Raw genomic sequence first — 23,970 nt, 5'->3', positions numbered from 1 at the left:
GGTTGGAGCTGCTGCAGGGAGCCCACTCTCAGGTTGCTGCGGACAGGGCATTCTCAGGTGGATGTTCCTGATTCTTCCACGCACCCAGGGCATCGAGGGCACGGAGAACCTGCTGTGGAGTCAGTCCGGGCGCCGCGAGAGCAGCTCTGGTGGGAGGGGCAGAAGCAGAGAGGATAAATCAGAGGCAACGTCCGCTGCGGGGGCAGGCCGTCTGCAGGTACCTGGAGGTGATGAGAAGTCTGGCGAGCTGGCTGTCCCTGGCTGTCTGTGTGAGTGGGCTGAAAGCAGGTGCGTAAAGGAGGGGAGCGGGGGTCGCGGCAGGAACGGGAGACCCCGGGTGAGCAGGGCAGGAAGCAGATTCCACCGACTGTCCCTGGGGTCTTTGACATACAGCATAACAGCTGGTGCAAAATAGAGGGTGTGGGGGCTCCGCTTATATCAAGTGTCTGAAATCGTCAGACTCCCAGAAACGCAGAGCACAGGGGTGGACGCCAAGGCGGGGGAGAAGGGAGCCGGGGGTTTGCTGTTCGGTGGGTGCAGGATGAGGACGGTCAGCCTGCAGTCGGCAAGACTACAATGTGGACTTAAACATGTGTTAAGAAGGTAGATCTAGGGGCGCCTGGGTGGTGCAGTCGTTAAGCGTCTGCCTGCGGCTCAGGGCGTGATCCTGGAGTTCTGGGATCGAGCCCCGCATCAGGCTCCTCCGCTAGGAGCCTGCTTCTTCCTCTCCCACTCCCCTGCTGTGTTCCCTCTCTTGCTGGCTATCTCTCTCTGTCAAATAAATAAATAAAATCTAAAAAAAAAAAAGATAAATCTTAAAAAAAAAAGAAGGTAGATGTAATGCAGAATGTTCTTACCACAATTAAAAAAACAAAAACAGAAGAGAGAGAACACTTACTACATGCTATTTTGGAAAGTTCTCTTTCACGATTTCCCTTTTATAACTTGGTTGCAGTTTGAACCGTAAAAATTGCCTCCCCAGAAAACAAATAAAGTCAGTAAAGAGCAAGTGATCTTTAGTTCACGTCGCTGGGGTAAGGATTAAAGCAGAAACGGTAGGCAAAACCCCTGGAACAGTCCCGCCCTGCGTGCACGCAGTAGGCGTACGCGTTGGTTTCCCGCTCTCCGGAGCCAGGGAGACCGCGCATGCGCGGGATGCCCCCAGCTGTCCGAGCCCAGCGCGCTGGAACCCGCTCCAGGGTTTGGGCTCTGGTTGGGAGGTTTGGGGGCTGGGTCAGAGAAGCCGGTGCTGACTCCGTTGAATGCTGCCAGGGTGCGGGGGTGATTCTGTGCCCGGGTGTCTCCACACCCTCTCTGCGGGGAAGGCAGACCAGATACAGTCAGTCGGTCAAGAAGCAGCAGCCCAGGGACAGGCGTGGTTGGTAATCTGCGGCGCAGGGAGCAGCGGGGGCCAGGCTTTCGGATGTCAGGTGGCTTTGTTTTTCCCTTTCTCGAAACCCAGTGGGCACACTGTAGGTTCTCAGTCAGTATCCGTGGTGGTGTGTCTCCAGCATCATGAGCGGGAGGAGGACCTGGAGGACCAGGTGGGAGGGGTCAAAACCATTTATCAAACGGTAAAAATAGCCACGTGTGGCCGGAGGTGTGATGTGACGTGACCTAAAGCACAGTGACAGAAGGTCTGTAAGGATTTGGTCGTGTTCCGCCATATCGGCAGATGGGAACGGCCAAGGACCATTTCTGGGGGCACCGGGGTCTCAAAGAAATAGCCCGTTCCCGGGAACCAGAAGACCAAGGTGGACGTGAGCCCGGGCTGCACCCGTTTTTGACTGTGGTCAATGTTTGGGTGAAAGTCTCTCTCTGCGCCTTCACCTGTAAAATGAGAAGGCTGTGGGGATTACGGACAGCAGAGGTGAGACGTGGGTGGACCTTAGCTGTTGCGTTGCCAAAGCCAAGAGCACTGTGACAGACAAAGCAGCAAATTCAGCCAGCACGAGTGGTTTGATGCGAAAAGTATCCTAACTCACCACCAGGACGCAGAGGGGAGGCTCAGCTTTGCGGCAGCTCCTAGAAGTGCTTCAGGGACCGAAACAGCGCCCCCCAGAGGCAGGATCGTTTTAGAGGCTCGGTTTCTGGAGCGTGAGTACCTGAGCTATTTTGTTTTGTAACTTTGAAAGTGATTTCCTGCTCTACACCTCCATTTGTGTATCTACAAAATGGAGGTCATACCGATAAATATAATATATAATAATCCCAATCGCACACGGGCAGTGCAAGCATCAGTGTCAATGAGATAATTGGCATAAGGTGTTAAACGCAAAGACTGGTGCCTAGAAAACCACCCCAATGACTATTTATTTAACCATGCCTTCAAAATCGCTGACATGTTGTTAGCTTCTTTCTGAAGAGAAGGGCTGCGAGCCCCTAACATGGACGCCAGACACACCACATGGTAGCTTCTGAGATAGAATCTCATTCGGACCCACAAATTAGCATTGTTGTATCAGAGATAAAGTGAGACTTGTGGATTAAATCACTTGCGTAAGTCAGTGACAATTCCAAGTTAGTATCAACGTCATGTTCAGAACTCAGCGTCCGAAGTCATACTTCTTGACTTTGGACCTGGTTCCCACCACTTGGTGGTCACGTGACTCCCTCTGTTCCTGTTTTCTCATCTGTAAACTTTTGGGGGAATGGGGAGAAAGAGAGAGCTCTAAATTAGAACCTCTCCTAGGACTGTTTTGCAGGTCAACTGAGGAGAGTAGCTGGAACATAGCAACACCGCCTTAGACGTTAGCCAATGTTATTGGGTAACGAGCCTTCGTATTTCCCTTCTAGTCTTTAACGGGGTCTAACCTGGCTTTTATGGTCTAACCTTACTCCCTAGAACAGGCTCAGGGATGATATAAGAGCAAAATTTTCCAGGAAGCAAAACACAACAGAAAAAAATCATCACCGAGGCTACACTGAACAAACAGGTTGTTTTCCTAAAACGCTGACATGTGGGCAAGAGCTAGAACGTTCCCTCCAACCTTCAGACTTGTGGAATTTCAACCAATGGGTAGCAGTTGAGTGACACTCGATTTACTCGAACTTACTCGGAGAAAGACCTTGGGGATAGTCGGGGCTCATACCTGAGTTAAGTTAATGGGCTTTCTTGGGTAGGTATGAGACAGCCCGCCCCCATGGGAAGTGACCACAAGTCATCCAGAATGTGATAGCATGGGTTTTTCTGCAACACGAGGACAGTTGGCTACATGTCCCTCAAGGTATTTTAATAGTCATTAGTCAGGCACCTGGCTGGCCCAGTGGGTTAAGCGACCTGAGAGTCATGACCCTAGAGTTCCAGGATCGAGTCCTGAATTAGGCTCCCCGTGCAGCAGGGCGTCTACTTCTCCCTCTAATCTTCCCCCACTCCCTTACTCTCTCTCAAATAAATAATAATAATATAAAAAATAAAATCTTCAATACTCATTAGACTAGGAACGGAGTATTTTGGGAGGTGGTCTGAATTTTACCCATTTGTTTTCTCTTTCAGAATTGGTTATCCATGTACGCCCTCCGGTTCTAGGTAAGGAGACCCCTCTTTATTTGTTAGCATCTGAAATGTTAGCCACACCCAGGAAACAATACCATGTTCTTGAAGCTCCTGTGCTTCCCGCCATTTTGCTCCTTCTTTTGCTATTCTTCAGGCCTTAAAGGCCCTCCCTGGTCATGAGAGCCAAATCACATATTGATAAAATTCACCCATTTTAAGTGTACCATTCAATGATTTTTAGTAAATTTACAGAAGAGTATACACGTCACCACAATCCAGTTCTGGAAAATGTCCATCGCCCCAAGAAGATTCCTTGTATCCATTTGCCATCACCGCCCATTCGCATCCCCAGGCACAAGCAACTACTAGTCTCCTTTCCACCTCTATAGATTGGTCTTTTCTGGACATTTCATATAAATGGAACCCTGCATGTGATCTTTCACGCGTGCTTTTAAGTTAGAAAGTTAATCATGGAACTCTTATGTGCTCGCCATAGATAACGTTGCCTCAGTGTCTTAATTCTTGGAAGGGGTGGACCATGTCCACATGTGGATGACTGGTACTCAGTTTTTAACCTACACACTCATGAAACTCATGAACTTGGGGGTTTCGAGAGAGAAATGAAGATGTGGGAACACTTCGTGGGGGTAGTCAAGCCAGTAAAAGGGACACTTGAGTCCCCATATGTTGATTGGTTTCTTAACTACTTCAATCACCAATCACTTGTTTTGGGGGTTGAACCAATGTAGCCTGGAGTATATACTAGAAAATGTGGCCCTTCAGCCCTCTGGGCTTTGGGGTCAGGAGGAAGCTATTTTCAGAGCAGTCGGCAGACACCTGGGTCTCTCTGTGTGGGGATTGTGTGCTGAGGACCCAAGCTGACCTTAGCAGGAGACTCATGACAGTACCCAGTTCCCTGGGCTGATGTGGGGATATCATTAAACGCGTTAGTGCTTGTAGACTGTGTGTAATATGTCCAGCAGAGAGTAAGCTATATTACATAAACACGTAAGAACTAATTAATTATAAACCTAACAATAACTAATGCTAAGTAATGCAAATTGTTAAATAATTTAAAATATTAAATAATAAATATCAAAATGACAAATAATATAGTTAAATAATAAAATAATAAAAGTGCTAATATAATTGCCAATAAATAACATATTATTAAATCATAAATATAAATGACATATATCAATAAATCATAAATAATTGCTAAATAATAACAATAAAATAATCCTGTGTCAAAATTACTTCAGGCTTATGAAGGGCCAACCAGTATTTCTTACCTAAGTCTCTATTATGTGCCAGTCCTATCAGTTGGTATCATGGGTCTAGCTTTGACCAAGAAACATGGGGTCATTTCTGACACATGAGAAAGACCGTGAACAAGTCCTTATGCATTAAATAATTGTAAGAAATGGGAACCTGTACGAAAGTGCCATACAAGTGGATCTAACACAGTCTGTATGTTCCAGAAAGTTCCATGGAGAGTCACATCTAGGCTGAACCTAAGAAGAGGGTGAACAGGCAAAAGAGTATGTGGTGTTCCTGCCAAGCAGAGAAAATCATGTCCGTAAATCCCAAGGCGAGCAAGATGGCGGCACGCTCAGGCGTGAGCCAAGAGAACACAGGCAGGGCGATCCATGGTGAGGCCTGAAGTCCAAGATCAAGCAGAATATCAGAAGTCATCTCAGTGCTACTTCTGATCCTAAGAGCAGTGGGGTGTTGATAGGTTGGGGGCAGGGGCAGGCTGGTCGTTGAGAATGAACATTCTCCCTGCAGTGTGGAGAATGGATGGGACAAATACGTTGGAGGCATCCAGAAATAGGTTACTGTCATAGTCAAGGCAAGGGGCGATGCTAGGTGGTAATCCAAGTACAGGACACGTAGACAGCTTTGAGACACACTCAGGAGCCCATTCCGGCAAGCGAGCAGATTTACTCTGAGGGAGAAAGGAGACTACGAGAAAGACTCCAGAATTTCAGCCCATGAGAGGAGACGTGGGCCCTCTGGCCGCATATATTTCGTGCCACATTCAGGGAAGGCCGTTAGTGAGACCTACCACAGGTGGACGCGGAGCCGTGGGTGGGCAAGCATGGTGCGGATAATTGGGACGGACGTTAGAAAGTCAATTCCCTCTGCAAGCTTACCCCACACCCAGCATGTTTCCTCTTTTCCAGATTTTGTTAACAGCACGTGCGTCTTTCCATTCACGTACGGCGACACCCTCTACTACAACTGCATCTCTCTCCACAGCGATTATGACTGGTGCTCACTTGACAAGCAGTTCCAAGGCAGGTGGCGGTACTGCACGGGTCAAGGTGAGCATCGCGGTGATGGGCTGTCTCGGATGCCAAGCGTCCAAGAAACGACTGATAGCAGCTGACATGCCATGACTTTAGTGTTGGATAAAGCTGAGTCCGAACCCTGAGTGTTCTCCATGCGTTGACCACTTTGAAAACAGTTGGGTGTGGTAGGCAAAGCGTGTGTGGTGAGCGTAGTGATGGTTGATCTTAAAATTTGCCAAGTTCATCTTTCCCCTTCTGCCCCTTCCTTTCCCTGCAGATCCCCCCAGGTGTACCTTCCCCTTCCTCTACAGAGAAAACGTTTTTCACAAATGCACCAGGGAGGGCTATGTTTTGAATCGGAGTTGGTGCTCGTTGACAAAAAATTACAACCAAGACAGAAAATGGAAGCAATGCTCTCCTCATGAGTAAGTTGGCTGGGGAAGAAGGGTGTGTGTGTGTGTGTGTGTGTGTGTGTGTCTGTCTGTCTGTCTGTCTGTGTGTGTTGGGGGGTCTCTTAAAGTGGGGAAACTTCTAGTTTAATGCAAAGAGAAGCTTGGGGTCTACGTTACCCGGTGATGGATTAGATTGGGGGTCAGCAAACGTTCCCTGTCAAGGGCCCATTCGTAAGTATGTTAAGCCTCACAGGTCTTATGGTCTCTCACATACTCAACTCCGCCCACAGCACAAAAGTAGCCACAGGCAATAAAAAGCAAATGAACGTGGCTGTGTTTATTTATAAATAAAACTTTATTTATAGACCCTGGCGTTTGAATCTCATATAATTTTCAGGTGTCACCGAGTATCAGTCACCTTTTGACTTTCTTTTTTTTTTAAAGATTTTATTTATTTATTTGACAGAGATAGAGACAGCCAGCAAGAGAGGGAACACAAGCAGGGGGAGTGGGAGAGGAAGAAGCAGGCTCATAGCAGAGGAGCCTGATGTGGGGCTCGATCCCACAAGGCCAGGATCACGCCCTGAGCCAAAGGCAGACGCTTAACCGCTGTGCCACCCAGGCGCCCCAACCTTTTGACTTTCATTTTCAGTTAGCCACGTAAAAATGAGAAGACCAGGAGCTCCTGGGTCATAAAAACAGGTGGCAGGTTGGATTTCACCAGCCTTCCCCAAGACTAACAGATCACAGGAGAGCACAGAGCCTCGGTCCCACTGCAGGGAAGGCAAGTGGGGGTGACCTTCGACTCTCCTTGTCCATAAGGAGCCATGCCCTTCGACCCAGCGGTTTCCACTCTACGGCTATGTCCTAAAGAAAGCACTGGGCAGCCACGTGTATGTGAGGACACGGTCACCACGCTGGCCCATAGCGCTTACGGCATCTGCAGGTGTAACTGAACGAGGACAGGCAGTGAACCGGAGTCCCAAAGATAGATTTAGGGACACGAAAGCTGTCCAAGACCTAATGGCACGTGAGACAGCAGGCAACTTTAAGAAACACAGAAATGTTGAAACACTAGCAAATGTGCAGATGATAAGTACGGAAAAATGGCAGGGAAGGATGAAGAAACGTTCACCGTGGTCACGTGGATTGGTGGCAACTTCCGCATTCTTAGTAAATCTTTACATACAATCTAATACGTGCAAAGGTACGCATGCCCGACTTTTGTTTTTTAAATACTGGTTTCGATTTACACAAGTGATACATGAGCACATGCTCACTTCAACACGGAGGCAGCACGTGAATATGGGGAGTAAAACGTTACCCCTCCCTGTCCTGCTCACGTCGCCTCTTTGCTTCCTACTCTCTTCCATGGCGGGAAATCCAGCCAGCAGCTAAGGATGTGTTCTTCCGGGTTTATTCTCTGCATGGACACGAAATGAACGATCTTAAGGTTTCTTAAAACGTGAATGGATTATACTATCCCTTTTGTCCCGTGACTCGATCTTCATTTAAATATACACGTTATGGCGGTTTTTGCACGTGAATGCATAAATCTACCTCACTTTTCTTCATGCTTTCACCCAATTTCAAGATCCAGCTATACTATTCTCTGAAAGTATAACTTGCTTGTCTTTAATGGGTACCCTCTACATTGATTTTTAAGTGAGTGTGTGAGGGTTGGCTTTTTAAAAAATATTATTATTAGGGGGCGCCTGGGTAGCGCAGTCGTTAAAGCGTCTGCCTTCGGCTCAGGGTGTGATCCCGGAGTTCCGGGATCGAGTCCCACATCGGGCTCCCCTGCTGGGAGCCTGCTTCTTCCTCTCTCACTCGCCTGCTGTGTTCCCTCTCTTGCTGGCTGTCTCTCTGTCACATAAATAATAAAAAAAAATTAAAAAATATTATTATTAGAATAGCTGAGTGGAATCACTGGGTCAGAGGGTAGGCACTTCTCAAGTGTGTGTGTTACATTTTAGGTTATTCCAGATTATCCTCTGTCAACATTACTAGACTGCCCATTTTTAACTTTCTTAATGCCAAAAATTATCAATTTAATAAATTTGTTCAAATAACAGACTAACGTGTGTTAAATAATCAAGGAATTAAAATGATCAATAGTGGCATAGTGAATTTGAGAGTGAGAGACAAAGGCTTAACCTTCCTATGGCTACCGATCTGCAATACATCTGTCTTTCTCCTGTTCCGCTTATTCAGGGTAGTTCTGACGGGTAGACCAGATCTCCCATCAGAGAGACAACTGGTCATCCTGTCTTGGAGGGTGACGGACTGTGATACCTCTGTTTTCTTTCCACAGTCTTTAAATAAGTCTTGGCATCCTTCAAGAGACAGAAGTTCTAGGACTCATCAGCCGCCTCTCAGAATATATTATTTCCCTGATTATTGTGACAATAAAGATTTGACGTCTCTTCCCTGTGGATGACTTCTTTTGTTGAAAAAAAGGCACAGCCAGTGCTCAATGGTAATCAATGCAATGCTGACCGTGGTCGGGTGGGGAACCAGTAGGACATTTGTGGGGAAGAGCTTGCCTTCAAATCAAGATCTTGGTGAATTGCTAAGTGTATAATCTTTGGTAAGTTAAGTAAGTTCTCAGAGACTCAAGCTTAGAACTGGATCACTTGGCTCTTTCTCTTCTTACCTCCTCCCCGTTCAAAATGCCTACATCCCTTAGTAGCCAGCATTCTCTTAGATCTGCAACTGGGCTCAATCCATTCAAGCCTCAGCACAATCTTCTTCGTAGTTTTAGCCTTTTTCTGGAAAATCAGCTTAGTCTGCCCACCATAGCCACTCTGCTTCCTGTCATAACGCTGCTTTCCCAGGGGGATAAAGAGAATCCTCGCCTTTGTTGCACTGTGTCACTTTGTGGGGTTGGTGCTTGCCACACTTCTTGCAGAAAAGTCCGGCAGGTTTAGGAATGTTCACCATGTTTGCGAGAGGGCTATCGGCACGGAAAGCTAGAATGATGTTTTTGAGTTTCATCCACTTTGTAGCACACATATCAATATTTCATTTCTTTTTTATGGCCGAGTAATATTCCGTTCTCTGGCTATACCACGCTTCGTTTATCCATTAATATATATATTTTATAAAATACATAGGTGATATGTGTAGAGCGAGTGAATTTTCACAAGCTAAACACTCCATGTAACTGACAACCATTCTAAGAAACAGATCATATCCGGGGTGCCTGGGTGGCTCAGCGGGTGAAGCGTCTGCCTTCCGCTCAGGTCGTGATCCCCAGGTCCTGGGATCCAGCCCCAGATCGAGCTCCTTGCTCAGTGGGGAGTCTGTTTCTCCCTCTACCCTTCCCACCGCCCCCCTGCTCGTGATCGATCTCTCTCTCTCAGGCTCTCTCAAATAAATAAATAAAATATTTTTAAAATAATAAAATAAAATTAAAAATAGAACCACACTGAGACACCGGGCGAGTGCTATGACAAAACTCCCAAGACAGGGTGGCATATAAACAACAGAACAATGGAAGTTTCTTTCTCACAGTGCAGGAGGCTGGAGGTCTGAGATCAGGTTGGCCAGCGTGATCCGGTGAGGGCCCTCTTGTGGGCGTGGTTGGGGGGTGACAGGGGTGGGGTAGGGGGTGGGCAGCCCTCTGCTTGTCTCTGAAGAGGGCAGAAGGGGAGCTAGCTCTCTGGAGCCTCTAAGAGTCCACTCATAATTAATCCACCTCCCAAAGGCCTCCCAAAGGCCCCCCACCTCCTAATACCATCACTGTGGGCATTAGGTTTTCTAGATAAGAATTTGAAAGGGACACAAACTTCAAGCCATAGCACTAGCAGAAATGCAAAATTAGGGGCGCCTGGGTGGCTCGGTCAGTTGGGTGACTGCCTTCGGCTCAGGTCATGATCCCAGGGTGTTGGGATCGAGCCCCGCCTCCGGCTCCCTGCTGAGCAAGGAGTCTACTTCTCCTCTCTCCCTCTGCCTCTCCCCACTGCTTGTGCTCTCTCTTCCCAAAAAAGAAAGGAAGGAAGGAACTCCTGAGATTCGAGCTCGTGTAACAGTATTTCACTGGGCGAATGCACCCAAACTTATTTTATCCGTTTTATTCCTTTTTTAAAAAAAATATTTTATTTATTTGAGAGAGAGTGTGAATGAACAGGGAGGGGAAAGGCAAAGGGAGAGGGAGAAACAGACACCCCGCCGAGCAGGGAGTCCAACACCGGGCTTGATCCCAGGACCCTGAGATCATGACCTAAGCCAAAGGCAAGTGTTTAAATGGCTGCATCACCCAGGTGCCTTCTTAGCACTTTTTTTAAATAGGCATTTCCATTTATAAGAAGATTCATTTCATGTGCCACAATCTTTCCCCAAACTGCTGAATTTGCCCAGACTCTTTCCCCTCATGTTTTAGCTAGGAGTTTAATTTTTTTTAATGTTTTTTTTATTATATTATGTTGGTCACCATACAGTACATCCCTGGTTTTTGATGTCAAGTTCGATGATTCATTAGTTGCGTATAACACCCAGTGCATCGTACAATACGTGCCCTCCTTACTACCCATCACCGGCCTATCCCATTCCCCCACCCCCCTCCCCTCTGAAGCCCTCAGTTTGTTTCTCAGAGTCCATAGTCTCTCATGCTTCATTCCCCCTTCTGATTACCCCCCTTTATCCTTTTTATTCCTGATGCGCATTTGGGAAGTTGCTAGCTTTCCCGCGCTTTGACTGTATCTTTCCGCAGGTGTCTCGTGCACGTTTCTGTTGGGCATCCACGGAGGACTGGAACTGCCTGGTGCTAAGACGCGTGTGCGTTATGATTTAGTAACTTCGGGCCACTGCTTTCCAAAGAGATTGTTCCGATTTAAATTCCCACCAGTCATGGTTCCAAATCCTTGCCAAATTAATATTCCCTAGCTGGTTGGCTTTAGCTTTGCATCATAGGAATGGAAACAAATATTACGTTACCTCTGTCTTTTTCCTGCTTTTCTCCCATCGAACCCTCAGCGTCTCTCCCATCGGGCCCGAGGTCCAGGCTCGGAAGCAGCGGTGTGTGGATGCCCCCTGGTGGCCTTAGGGCGTCACAACAGGTATGTGCGCACCCCGTTTCTCTCTGTTCCCCTAGGGCGGCCCTGAATGAACCCCACCTTTGATCTGTGTCTCTAGGCACGTTGTTGATTGTAACAACAATATTAAAGCTGCACTAGCTTAGAGGTATTTCCTGTTAGGCACTTATTTAGAGGAATTTCAGATAAAAAGTAAAAAAAATGGTGGTTTTTTTTTTTGTTTGTTTTGTTTTGTTTTTTACCAGCAAAATCACTGGTGGGTACTGTGTTCGCTTACTATAAAAACAACATCCTTAAAAACCTTTCTTTTTGTGGCACTGGATCTTTTTAGATGGCTTTTAGCAAAAGGGACCACCAGAGCCATTCTGAATTTTCTTTTAGTGAAGTAAAGTCTGGTATGGTCTTAATAATGACAGTGATATTCAACTGCCTGAATCCATCAACTCCTCAGCAGAGATTTGGATTTTTTTTTTTAAGATTTTATTTATTTATGTGACAGAGAGACAGCCAGTGAGAGAGGGAACACAGCAGGCGAGTGAGAGAGGAAGAAGCAGGCTCCCAGCAGAGGAGCCCGATGTGGGACTCGATCCCAGAACGCCGGGATCACGCCCTGAGCCGAAGGCAGACGCTTTTAACGACTGCGCTACCAGGCGCCCCTGGATTTTTTTTTTTTTAATTTGAGAGGAGAGAGAGGGAGCGTGAGCGGAGGAGAGGGGTAGAAGAAGAGGGAGAAGCAGACTCCCTGCTGAGCAAGGAGCTGGATATGGGGCTCGATCCCAAGACCCTGGGATCATGACCTGAGCGGAAGGCAGACGCCTAACCGACTGAGCCCCCCAGGCGCCCCTGGAAGCAGAGATTTGATAGAACAGATCTCAAGCTTTTCACATTAGACTCCCAGTGCCCAGGTCCTACCCCCAGAGACACGGCTTAATTGGCGGGGGCTGTGGGAATGTTAAAAGCCCCAGGCAGCCCTAATGGGTGGCAAAGTTTGAGACCCACGATTTAGAGCAGTGGTTCTTCAAGCGTCGTACCCGACCCAGCAGCATGAGGATTACCCTAGCTTGGGAACCGAGAAATGCAGAGTCTCAGGCCCCACCCCAATGTACTGGAGCTGAACCAGGGATCTGGACGGAAACGGGGTGTCTAACCTGAGATGCCTCCCTGAGATGAGCACCTTGCAGGGACCCACGAGGCTCTGGCAGACCTGGAGGGAGCTAGGCTCCCAGGCGGGTTGGATGGAGGGCTCGGTTAATACGGACAAGGTATCGAACACCCCACGTTCCCTCTGGCCAGGCACACCTGAGTGTCAGGCGATGACTGTGTCCCACTCAAACAGTGCTCCATCCTCTGCACTACTCAGAGACTCAGTTTGTCACTCTCAGGAAATGGGTTACCTCTTCTATCTTCTCTAAGAAAGGGCGCTCCCTAGAAACCGAGACTAGAAACTGATCATTCCTCCAGCCGCTGTATCCTTTGCATCCTTTCCACATTTTGTTCCTCCAGGACAATGGGACATCTTGTGTCCCTGGGGCTGAATCTCTCCCACGCCCTTCCCTGGATATCTCCAAATGGGTTTCCTCTGTGCCTGCTGATTCAGAGACCCCATCTGTCCCTTCTGGCTAATGGCTCCTTGCTTCCAGTCTCACCGGGGTTTTGGCTTGACTCCCTTCTCCCCTCTCTCCACTCCCCACCAGGTAGACACACTTCTACCCGCACCACCTCCATCTCCAACCCAGAGCGCCCAGAACAGAATCGAGCTTCTTTTTTTTTCATGAGTTAATTTTTTTTAAAGATTTTATTTATTTGACAGAGAGAGAGACAGCCAGCGAGAGAGGGAACACAAGCAGGGGGAGTGGGAGAGGAAGAAGCAGGCTCACAGCGGAGGAGCCTGATGTGGGGCTCGATCCCATAACACTGGGATCACGCCCTGAGCCGAAGGCAGACGCTTAACCGCTGTGCCACCCAGGAGCCCCCAGAATCGAGCTTCTTGAACTCAGCTCATTTGTGGAAGGTACAAACAACGGACTCTTTTCATATATCCGGAGTTCTTGTCCTCCACGCCCTGTCGCTGAGTCTGAAAGCTTCATCTCCTCCAGAGTAAATCACAGGAGATTCTTACCTCTACCACAGATGCCATGGGTGCCAAGGGACCCACAAGGATCACCGTGAAAACCACCAAAGGGGGAGCACTCTGAATCATAGGGATCACCATGGGTCCCACCAGACCAACAGTGTTGGCTGGCCACGTGATTGAATGATCAACAGTGCTGTGATTTTTTTTGCGACGATTTGGAAAACAAAAATTCTTGCTCTGGTGCTACGTTGAGGGATAGATACAGCGAAGTCCCAAGACCTGCCTTTGATTAGTTACCACCCCCCCCCCACCCCGCTCCTTCCTGAGCTGAGCGGAAGGTCCAGATGCTTCCCTTGGCATGGTCCGCACACAGCCCAGGAAAAGTTTCCTGGGGGATATCGAAGGTCCTTGGATTCAGAGGGGGCAGGGGGGCTGGGGCTGCTTAGGTAAAAGGTGAAATGTAATTGGAAAGGTGAGAAACACAGGATCTGTACTACTTAAACCACTCGCTTTCTGCGCAGCCAGTCAAGGCAAAAGCAAATTGTCTCCCCTGATACAACTCCCAATCGCAGCTCTGTCTCCTGGGATAGATGCAAAATTAGATTTCTCCCAGGGGCGACTGGGGTGAGGTTTCGGTGGTTTGTGGGTACGTCCTTAGCAGGGTCTGTCAGATAAGGAGGGGCTTTCAGTACATCCTGGCAGTGTCTCCACATCCCCACACCACACACACACACACACACACACACACACACACACACACACACCCCAGAGCCAGTCACATGACTGTCCCTCCCCCAAATCTGATCTAATTCTGTCTCTGCTCTGCTGAGGCCGGCCTGGTCTAAGAGGATTGGAGCATTTGCTAAATGGGACTGGGACAGGGTCAGAGAAACAGCTGTGGGGAGACCCAGGGGCCAGGATGGCCATGGGGGGGGGGACAGCAGAAGTTGGGAAGGGGGGGACACAAAGGGGCCGAGAGAAGGGGTGAGGAGTTCTCCTGGAGTGCTGGGAAGAGTGGTCGAGAATGTCAAAGAAGGGCCTGACTCCAGCTGAGTGTTTACAAGAGGTCCATGAACTTGATTAATTTTCAAAGTATCAATCCCCAGCCAAGGTCCAGGTTAAGTCATTAGAATTAAAAGCATTGAACCAGGTTCTTGGATACAAATGAAATATATCAGCTGAATTCTCTATATGGCACAAACAGATTGGAAAAATAAAATGTTCAATTATCACCTAAAATTCAGGATCAAATCCGACAACTAAACGTCCAGAAGGATGTCCATAAGGCCCCTGTGGTATAAAATAAGAATGTTTGGTGGAGAGCCTTTGTAAACAACCAAAAGAACGAATAAGTAATATCCTTGGATTGGGGGGCTCCGTGGGGTAAAGATGTCCACTCATCCCCAAATCATTTACGGATTGAATGCAATTTTGATTAAATTCCCAGTGAGGTTGCTTGAGGCTGGTAGAAAGCTCTCGAAGCAACCACGAAGCAAGCAGAGGCGGGGAGCAGAGGTTCCGGGGGACACCTGGGACCCCACAGAAATGCCCACAGGCGCCCTGAGTACCAGCAGGGACGCTCACAGCAGCATGACACGTGGTGACCTTGACCTCAGTGAGCACAAGGTGACACCTCAGTAGGTGGGATGAACGGGGTGTGTTCCCACTGCAGAGGAGTAATCGGGGTGCAGCCCGACCCGCCACCGCTGTCCCCACATGGAGGCCGTGCACGAAGACGGAGGACACCTTAGTCCGTCTGACCCCAGGGGAACCGCAGGACTCTGTGGGGACAGATTCCCCTATAAACTCAGTAACAGCACCCCCGAGTCACTGCCATCGGCAGGGTCACTCCCCTCTTGGGATCCTGACATCAAAGGGGAAAGAGGGTTCCTCCAAGGGGTCTTGGGGCGAGAGGGGCCTCGTGAAATTGGGGGCCAGCACGGGGTCTGGAGAGAAGTCCAAGACAGAGGAGCCCTGAGGCCTGGCTGGGTCCGGAGCTGGGACAGGGGTGTGTGCAGCGGGGACATGCTCCGGGAAGCCCTGCTCTGGGTCCTGCTGGGCTCTGCTGCCCTGGAGATCCGTGCGGGGCTGTGCCGAGCCACACTGGAGAGGCCTGGGATCCCTGGGAACAGGGGGCTAGCAGGGACCGGGGCCCGGCTGGGGACAAGAGCAGGAACAGAGGCGGCCTGGGTGGGGACAGGGAGAGGGACAGGGACAGGTGCGGGGGCTCCATAGCCCCTCAGTGCAGTGGGGGCTCCCCGACTTCGCCCTTTGGGCAGTCCCTGCAGCCTGGCATGCTTGGCTTTGTGGTTTGTTTGTTTTAAGATTTTATTTATTTATTTATTTGACAGAGATAGAGACAGCCAGCAAGAGAGGGAACACAAGCAGGGGGAGTAGGAGAGGAAGAAGCAGGCTCATAGTGGAGGAGCCTGATGTGGGGCTCGATCCCATAACACCGGGATCACTCCCTGAGCCGAAGGCAGACGCCTAACCGCTGTGCCACCCAGGCGCCCGGGCTTTGTGGTTTTTGAACCACACCTGGAAAGAGGGACAGAGGGGACAAGGAGGTGTGAAAGGGCTTGCCTCTGTCCCAGGGCTGGGGCTCTCGGGAGAAAAATTCGGGCCTCATACTGCTCTCTATGGCCCCAGGCCCAATTCGAGGCCCCTGGGGTGCAGCAGAGGGCAGGAGGGGCAGGGCGTGGACACCCCGGAGCCCAGGGGCCAGGAAGGAGCCTGGCCCAGAGGGTCTCCCACCTTCCCACAGGCCCTGAGTGCTGGTGCCTGCAGACCCACTGGGGCTTCAGTCTGGGAGGGGTCACACTGGCTGGTTTGGACAGCACAGAGGATGAGATGAACTTGGTGTCCAGCCCTGGGGCTACACAGGGGGCCCCTTGCTAGCTGTGTGGGACCCTCTGGCCTCAGTCTTCTCAGCGGTAGTGGGGAGGGCCCAGCCCCCAGGAAGTGCCACCTTCCCAGTGGGTCTTGTGAAGACTGGGAACACGGGGGCGCGGGGGTCGTACCTGAATTTGCTGTTCGTCCAGGTCAAGCCTCGCCGCCAGGGCGAGATACTCCTCGTAGCTCGGGAATCGGTTCGTCTCGAAATGCTTCTCCAGCTCCTGCAGCTGTTCCCTTTGGGACACACTGCGATCCTTCCGATCCCTCCAACCCTTCCGGGTCCTCCAGAACCTTGGGGTGCTGGGGGACCTGGCCGAAGGAGAAACAGGGTCAGACAAGCCACAGAGACAGCCCCCAGCCCGTCAGCACCCCTCCCCCTGCCGGGGCCAGGCCGCGGTGAGCAGATGGGAGGCTTGGGCCTGGGGTAGGAGGCACAGCTGTGCATTCGAGGCAGCCTGTGGACCAGATGCCCTGGAGTCAGGTCCTGGCTCTCCCCCTTCCAGCCCAAGTCCCTGTGCATGTCTGGGCCTCAGTGTCCACATCCTTGAAATGGGCCTGAGAACAGCTCCTGTCTTGTGATGCCAGGGCCCACAGCCACGGAAGGCTGCTGGCTCAGAGGGGCTCCCGCCTCACCGGGCCCCCAGCCCCTCACATCAAGGGCCAAAGTCCCCCTCACACTTGCAGGGGGCGACCGTGTACCAGGCCCTCTGCTCAGCACACCCCAAGAATTTAAGGGCATGGCCCAACTCCACAGAAGTCCCCACAGCACAGTGTGAGACCCCTCCCCTACCCCCCACCGACAGGGGGCCTCCTTGGATGCCCAGAAGGCCTCCCCAGCCTCAGCCACAGGGGCTGGCCCCACAGCGCACCCCCGGCCCCCAGACTCCGGCCCCTCAGGCAGGCCCAGGCCCACCTGCGGGAGGGTCTGGCCCCTGCATCCTCGCTGCTCCTCGGCTGCCTGCGTGTGAGGCTCTGCCCACAGGACCTGGGGCTTAAATCCCACAGGCAAGCTGTGCCCACCCAGACCCAGCCTGAGGGTCCCGGGACTCTCCCTCTCTCACCCACCCTCAGCCCCGCCCCTGGAGGAGTCACAGTGAGTGAGTAATCCTTTCCACCCTGTGGGGGGGGGCGGGGCTGGGGGCTGGGACCTCAGTGGAAGACCGCCTTGGTCCCACCCTTGGGCGCTCTCGCCCTGGGGAACCGCACGTTGCCCATGGTGCGGGGTCCCCATCCCAGGAAGGGGACCCCATCCCAGGAAAGGGCCTCTCCAGCCTCCAGCCAGTGCCCTGGGGTCATCCCATCCCTTCCCAGTCCTGAGAGCCCCAGCCCCCCACTTCCCCACCCAACCTCCAGCCTCTCCTGCCTGGTCGGTCCAGCAGCCTCTCCCCAGCCCCCCAACACCACTCTCGCCTTCTCGTCCCTTCTCTAAGTGGCCCCCGAGTCCTGGACAGAGGGGTGCTCAGACACGCTGGCCCCGATGCTGATTCGGGGTCCGTGCTGGTTTTCCTATGGGATGGAGGCCGACGGGGGTGCAGGTGGACGGCGGCCCCTTCCTCCCAGTGAACGAATGAACGGGGGCTGCTCTGGGGGCTGGACTCAGGAGCTGGGTGCCCCTCAGGCTGCTGAGACCCACAGCTAGCTGGCACGCTGAGCTCCTCCCTGGAGGAGGGTCTGCTCGGGACTCGAGTCGGGGAGAACACAGCTTACGGGCTCCGGTCCCGGGGAGGGCTTTTATTTTCCTCAGCGCGAGATGAAGGGTAGGCGATCAGACCCAAAATGAGGCAAAGAAAGCAAAGGGATCTTGTTGTTGGAAGTTGGCCTGCGTGTTTCACGGCGGCATCTGCCCTAAGTGGACATTCGCGCCCCTTCCTTTCTGTTTTCTTTTCATTCAAGTTACTTAACATATAATGTGCTCCTCCCTTTCTGCAAGATTCTGCCTTAATTGGACACTTTTTTTCTCCTCCTTGGGCAGGTGGGAGCACACGGGTCACCACGTCAATGGCTCTGCTGTCCACAAGGAACAACTGGCCATTTCCTTAGTGCATAAGATGTGACCAGAGGCCACCTTCTCTCTCATTTTTTTTTCTGAAAGATTTTATTTATTTATTAGAAAGAGAAGGAGAGCGAGCAGGAGAGAGAGTGAGGAGCTGCGGGGCGGGGGGAGACAGAGGGAGAGGGAGAAGCAGGCTCCCTCTCTCATTTTTAAAAGACATTAAATGTACCGTTTTGTGGATGAGATTGGCCCAGATTGAGAAGAAGCGTCTCACCTGGGTTGGGGGTGGGACCGTCCGAGCCCTCCCACCCATCTTAAGGGTGAACTTGCTTCAAGCTTCCTGCTTGCTGACCTAAACCCTACAGTTTGTAGCGGAACGAATTCACCCGCTTCCTGACATCCCACAGACCCCTGGCCTTGAGGCACAAAGGACCAGGCTTTCCAGAAGGGGACGCTCTGGGGAACAGTCATGGTGTCCTCCGTGATGGGTTCCCGATGCAGGGAAGAGTCTGGGTGCAGGTTGTCGGGCTGTTGGCCCAGCCTTTACTAGGAGACACCTGGGAGCCTTGATGACTGGCTGATTATTGGGGGGCTCTGGAAGGACAATGGTCAGCTGCCCAGCACCAGCTTCTCCTGCACATGGCCCCCTCACCATTTCCCACGCCTTCTCCTTTAAACCGTCCGCTGCCTCCGGGAGAAGAGGGTGGACTTTGAGACGTTAGTCCACCATTGTCCCCAGTCCCCAGCCTCCTCAGTAAGGCCAGCTTTCCTTTCCCATCAACGCTTGCGTCTTGAGTATTGGCTTTCCAGCAGCCAACCTGAGTTCAGAAGCGGTCCTCTGTCCCGTAATGGGGATGCGGAGTCTGACCGTCTCACGCTCTTAGAGGGCAGGTTGGTTTTTGAGAGCCCTGGTGAGAGCTGTCAGTGCCCCTCAGCCGAGGACTGTCAGGAGGACGCAGGAGTGGAGCACATGTGGGTTTATCATCTCCTAACTAGGGGCATCTTGGTAAGAGGGTGTTTGAAAGGACCTGTGCAGGACATGGGCTTGTATATTATTTGGGGGGGGGGTTCAAAGAAAAGTGATTTTTATGCTCAAAAGAATTGAAGTCAGGGGGACACCTGGGTGGCTCAGTCAGTTAAGTGTCTGCCTTCGGCTTGGGTCCTGGGATCGAGTCCCACAGGGGCTCCCTGCTCAGCGGGGAGCCTGCTTCTCCCTCTCCCTCTGCTGCTCCCCCTGCTTGTGCTTTCTCTCTGATAAATAAATAAATAAATAAATAAATAAAATCTTAAAAAAAAAAAGAATTGCAGTCAGGGACTCAAGCAGATCCTGGTACACCCGTATGGCTAGAGACAGAAAGTAGATTCTAGGTTACCAGGGGCTGGGAAGAGGGGCGGAGGGCATGGGGAGGTAGTGTTTAATGGGAACAGAGTTTCAGTTTGGGACAATGGAAAAAGCCCCGGGGGTGGATGGTGGTGACTGTTGCACCACCTTGTGCAAGTACTTAACACCAGTGAATCGTGCTTTTAAAAATGGTAAAAAAAAAAAAAAAAAAGATGCCTTTTGTGTTCTATAGATTTTACTGCAATTTTTTACAAAGATACTATTTTATTTTAGAGAGAGAGCACGAGCGGGGGGCAGGGGCGGGCGGAGGGAGAGAATCTCAAGCACACCCTGTGCTGAGCGCACCGAGCACGGAGTGCAGTGGGGGGCTCGATCCCACGACCCTGAGATCATGACCCGAGCCAACACCGAGGATCAGACGCTCAACCCCCTGAGCCGCCCAGACGCCCCTACTTTACCACAATTGTTAATAAAGGAAGCGAGGCTGTGCTCTGGGTTGAATGATGTCGGGAAACAGAGGTCTTGCTCTGATGGGGTGTCTGGTCTCGAAGGCGAGGAGCTGCGGCGTCGGGAGCCGTGGGGAGCGTGGCCAGCGTCCCCCATGCCAGCCGGCGTGGGGAACAGCCGTGTCTTTGGTGGTCTGGACAGCGTTTGTGTTTCTCGTAGCAATCAGACATGATTAACTGGGAGTCCACTTCAACACAATGGGAGACTGACCTTGTCCCTTTGTGTTTCGTGGCCTCGCTTCTAGGGGGCAGGAGGTCACTGAGTCCTGGTCGTGAGAGCCCGGCCAGCTCCTGGCCCTTGGGGGCTGCTTTCTCTTCCTCCTAGTTAGCAAACCCCTTGAGGTCAACTCCCAAATGCTGCTTGGAGCAGCTGGGGATGCCTGGAGGTCCTTACCATTATCAGCAAAGACCCTCCCTAGACGGGCTTGGTTTTCCCCATCCATACAATGGGATTATGTCAGGGTCCACCCCCAGCCCCAGGCCCCACAGACATGGGAGCCTTCACAGCTGACATCTGCTCCGGAGAGAACCTGTCACAGCCGCTGGGAGAACCCACCCCTGGCCCCACGGCTCTGTCCCCCGGGGCAGAGTCACTGGGTGTCTGCCTGGTCTCCACCCTTGAGAACAGATCACACAGTTATAATTACCTGGTGAACCAGCTTCGCTCCCTAGCACCTCCTGACAGCACGGATTTTCAAAATCTGTGTGCCTCCGAATCCCCTAGAGGGCTTGTTAAAACCCGGACTGCCGCACCTCCCCCGGCCCCCTAGTTTCTGATTCTCTGGGTCTGGGGGTGGGACCCCAAATTTGCATTTCAGACAAGTTCCCAGATGATGCTGAGGCGGCTGGTATGAATCCGAGAAGAATCAGGAACGAGAAGAATTAGGGACGGTACTTTGAGAACCAGCTCTATAGGGGAATGCCGCCCTCGTCCCCCCCCCCCCCCGCCCACCGCTGCCCTCGTCCCCCTGAGCCCCTACCCACCTGGCCGTGGTCCCAGAGCTTAGCTTCTTTTAGGGGCAGGAAGAGGCCAACCAGGCAGAAAGGGGAGGATGGAGAGGTGAGCTAGGGCTGGATCTTGCTCTCAGGAGCTCTGAAGTTATTCCCAGAACACAGAGGAGAGAGGCAAGAGATAAGATGGCAGACAGGAGCAACGAAGGCAAACAGAAAGGATATATAAGAGAGAGAAATTCAAATGCATTTTTCTTTTTTTTCCTTTTTTAAGAGAGAGAGCACAAGCTGGGGGGAAAGGCAGAGGCAGAGGGAGAGGGAAAAGCAGGCTCCCCGCTGAGCAAGGAGCCCAATATGGGGCTCGATCCCAGGACCCTGAGATCATGACCTGAGCCGATGGCAGACTCTTAACAACTGCGCCCCCCAGGCATCCCAAATATAACATTTTCCATAAGGTTCTTTTGTAGATACCCTTTATCAGATAAGGAATTCACTTCTCTTCCTCATTTCTAAAAGTTCGTTATTTTTCATAAAAAAAGGATTTTGAGTTTTAGCAAATGTTCCTCCTGCATATATTGGGATGACATGATCGTCTCTTTATTAATGCGGCAAATTACCTCCCTCTGTGTTTAAATATTAAATCGGTCTTGCATTCCTGGAATAAACTCAACTTGGTCGGGATGTATTATTCTTTAAATATGCTGGGTTGCGTCTGATATTTTGTCTAGGACTTTGAGTTCGTGATCTATCATTTTCCTTTATCTCAATGTTCTTGCCGGGTTTTGGATACCAAGGCCTCATGAAACAAATGAAAAATGTCTCCTCTCGGTTCTCTGGAAGCTTACGTAAGATTGATGTAATTTTTTTCTCAATTGTTCTGTGAAATGCCTTGGGCAAGCCGTGTTCTTTGCATGAAAAATGTTAATTATGGATTATTCTTCTTTTAAAAAAAATAATGTACTTGTGTTTTTATTTTTATTTACTTATTTATTTCTCAGTAATCTCTACCCCCAACCCGGGGCTCGAACTCACGACCCGGACATCAAGAGTCACACGCTCCACTGACTGAGCCAGCCGGGTGCCCCTGGATTATTCTTCTTCGAAAGGACTATTTGGATTTTTAATTTTTTATGTGCTTGCTTTGGTAAGTTGGATTTAGCTGGGAGTTTGTCATCTAAAGTTTCAAATTTCTGGGCATACAATTATTCGCAATATCCTTTCACGATCATCGATATCTTAATGTAGGATTTTTCGTAATGCCCTCTCTCATGTTCATTCTTGATATTAGTAATTTCTTTTTCTCTTTGTTAGTGTTTTGGGGAGCTGCTGATTTCCATAGCCTTTTACAAAACAGCTCATGTCTTTTTTTTTCCGATAGTACATTTTTTATTTTATTAATTTCTGCTCTTATCTTCACTTATGTCTTTCCTCATTTCTAACTTCCTGAGATGACATTAAAGATGGTTGATCTTAGTCTTTCTTCTTATCTGGATCTGATGTATCATTTAATGCTACGGCCAAATCAAATGGAAGTTAGGAGATCGTGAGCAATCGTATGCCAACGAATCTGACAGTGTAAAGAAAAATGGACAAATCCCTTGAGAAATACAGCTTTCTGAAACTGACCGAAGAAGAGACCTTAAACTATGAACAATGATATATCTGTTAAGTAAATTAAGCACATAATTATCTTCCCACAAAAAAAAACTCCAGGCCCATAGGCTTCACTGGAAAATTCGATCTCCTGCTTAAGGAAGAAGGCATACCTTGCACAAAAGTCCTCTCCTGGCATCTGTCTTGGCTTTTCTTTCCCAACCTAATCCCCTCTTCTATGCCTCTCCGTTTTCACCCCCTCTTGCTGGCCCCCATCTCCTCCGGACTCTGAGGGGCTGAAAGCACCATTCCGAAGTCACGCTGGCACATGGCGTGGCCCCAGCCACTCCGTCCTCGCCTCCCAGCCTCTGTTCCATCTTTGGAACAGAGAGGCACCTGGAAGGCTGGGACCGGACCCCGTTTGCCCTGGGAAAGTTCCCTCCTGACCCATGAAATAGGGGAGCTGGGGGATGGTGCCCACCGCGTGAGGCTGTAATGAAGATTGGGGGTGGGGGCAGAAATTCAAGGAATGTGCCTAACGGTCCCTAGCACACCACAGTGCCAGTGAAGAGTTTGGCTGTGATTTTTTTATTACCGCATGTCCTAGGCATGATTTCCATGGAGGAAGGCGTCACTTTGTTAAAACTAATTTGCTGGGGGCACCTGGGTGGCTCAGTCGGTTAAGCGATTGCCTTCGGCTCAGGTCATGATCTCAGGGTCCTGGGTTCCAGCCCCGCTTCTGGCTCCCTGCTCAGTGGAGTGTCTGCTTCTCCCTCTCCCTCTGCCCCTCATCCCCACTCATGCTCTCTCTCTCTCTCTCAAATAAATAAATAAATAAAATCTTTAAAAATAAATAAATAAAACACATTTGTCTCCACGGAGCCCGTCCCCCCGGGGGTCACGAATCTGAACATAATCCCTGCTAATTCCCGGCCATTCTGCTGAGGCTGGACCATCATAAGAAGATTGGAGCATTTGCTAAATTAGTCCTGTTCAGGGACAGAGGAAACAACCAGGGAGGGGCTCAGAGAGCAGGAGGAGTGGAGTGGGGGAGGACCCAGACATGCAGGGGTGCGGGGGAGACGTCCGCACACCTGAGCTTGAGGCGAGGGAGGAAGGAAGAATGAGGGAGGACCAAAATCAGAGGGGAGGGGAGAAACGCCAGCAGTGTCTGGAGGGTCCAGCAAGATGAATATAAAACCCAAGTACCTCTTTCTAGTGGTGGGATCTTGGGCAGGTCACCTGACCTCCCACAGCCTCAGTTTTCTCATCTGTGAAATGGGGATGATAAAAGCATCTATCTGATACAAATAGCATCTCTCTGGTGGATTGTTTTGAGAATTGAGCGTTTTGGAACTGGCTTTCTCCAGTGTCTGGCAAACAGTACATGCTTGGTGG

General features: G+C 50.6%; 1 protein-coding gene and 1 pseudogene across 1 annotated transcript; one reads left to right on the top strand and one right to left on the bottom strand.

The window, feature by feature from the left end:
- The first annotated feature begins 230 nt into the window (after positions 1 to 230).
- Positions 231 to 6,219, top strand: LOC148108295 (binder of sperm protein homolog 2-like). Its single transcript, XM_087853387.1, has 4 exons — positions 231 to 288; positions 3,497 to 3,529; positions 5,683 to 5,823; positions 6,068 to 6,219. Exons 1-4 carry the CDS (start codon positions 231 to 233, stop codon positions 6,217 to 6,219), a joined length of 384 nt encoding a protein of 127 aa, XP_087709513.1.
- Positions 6,220 to 8,803: 2,584 nt separating this feature from the next.
- LOC123776352 (large ribosomal subunit protein eL42-like) lies at positions 8,804 to 9,125 on the bottom strand (annotated as a pseudogene).
- Between the last annotated feature and the right edge of the window lie 14,845 nt (positions 9,126 to 23,970).

Source organism: Ursus americanus, chromosome 21 (genome assembly GCF_024610735.1).
Source record: "Ursus americanus isolate L20-20 chromosome 21, mUrsAme1.1.p, whole genome shotgun sequence".
Classification (NCBI taxonomy): Eukaryota; Metazoa; Chordata; class Mammalia; order Carnivora; family Ursidae; genus Ursus; species Ursus americanus.
Note: the sequence above shows the minus strand (reverse complement) of the source record. Positions and strands in the feature narration are given on the sequence as shown.

Coding starts and splice junctions, on each gene's coding strand:
- LOC148108295 (XM_087853387.1), top strand. CDS start 231: ATGAGAAGTCTGGCGAGCTGGCTGTCCCTGGCTGTCTGTGTGAGTGGG. Junction 289..3,496: donor TGTGAGTGGGCTGAAAGCAG/GTGCGTAAAGGA, acceptor TTTCTCTTTCAG/AATTGGTTATCCATGTACGC. Junction 5,824..6,067: donor GCGGTACTGCACGGGTCAAG/GTGAGCATCGCG, acceptor CTTTCCCTGCAG/ATCCCCCCAGGTGTACCTTC.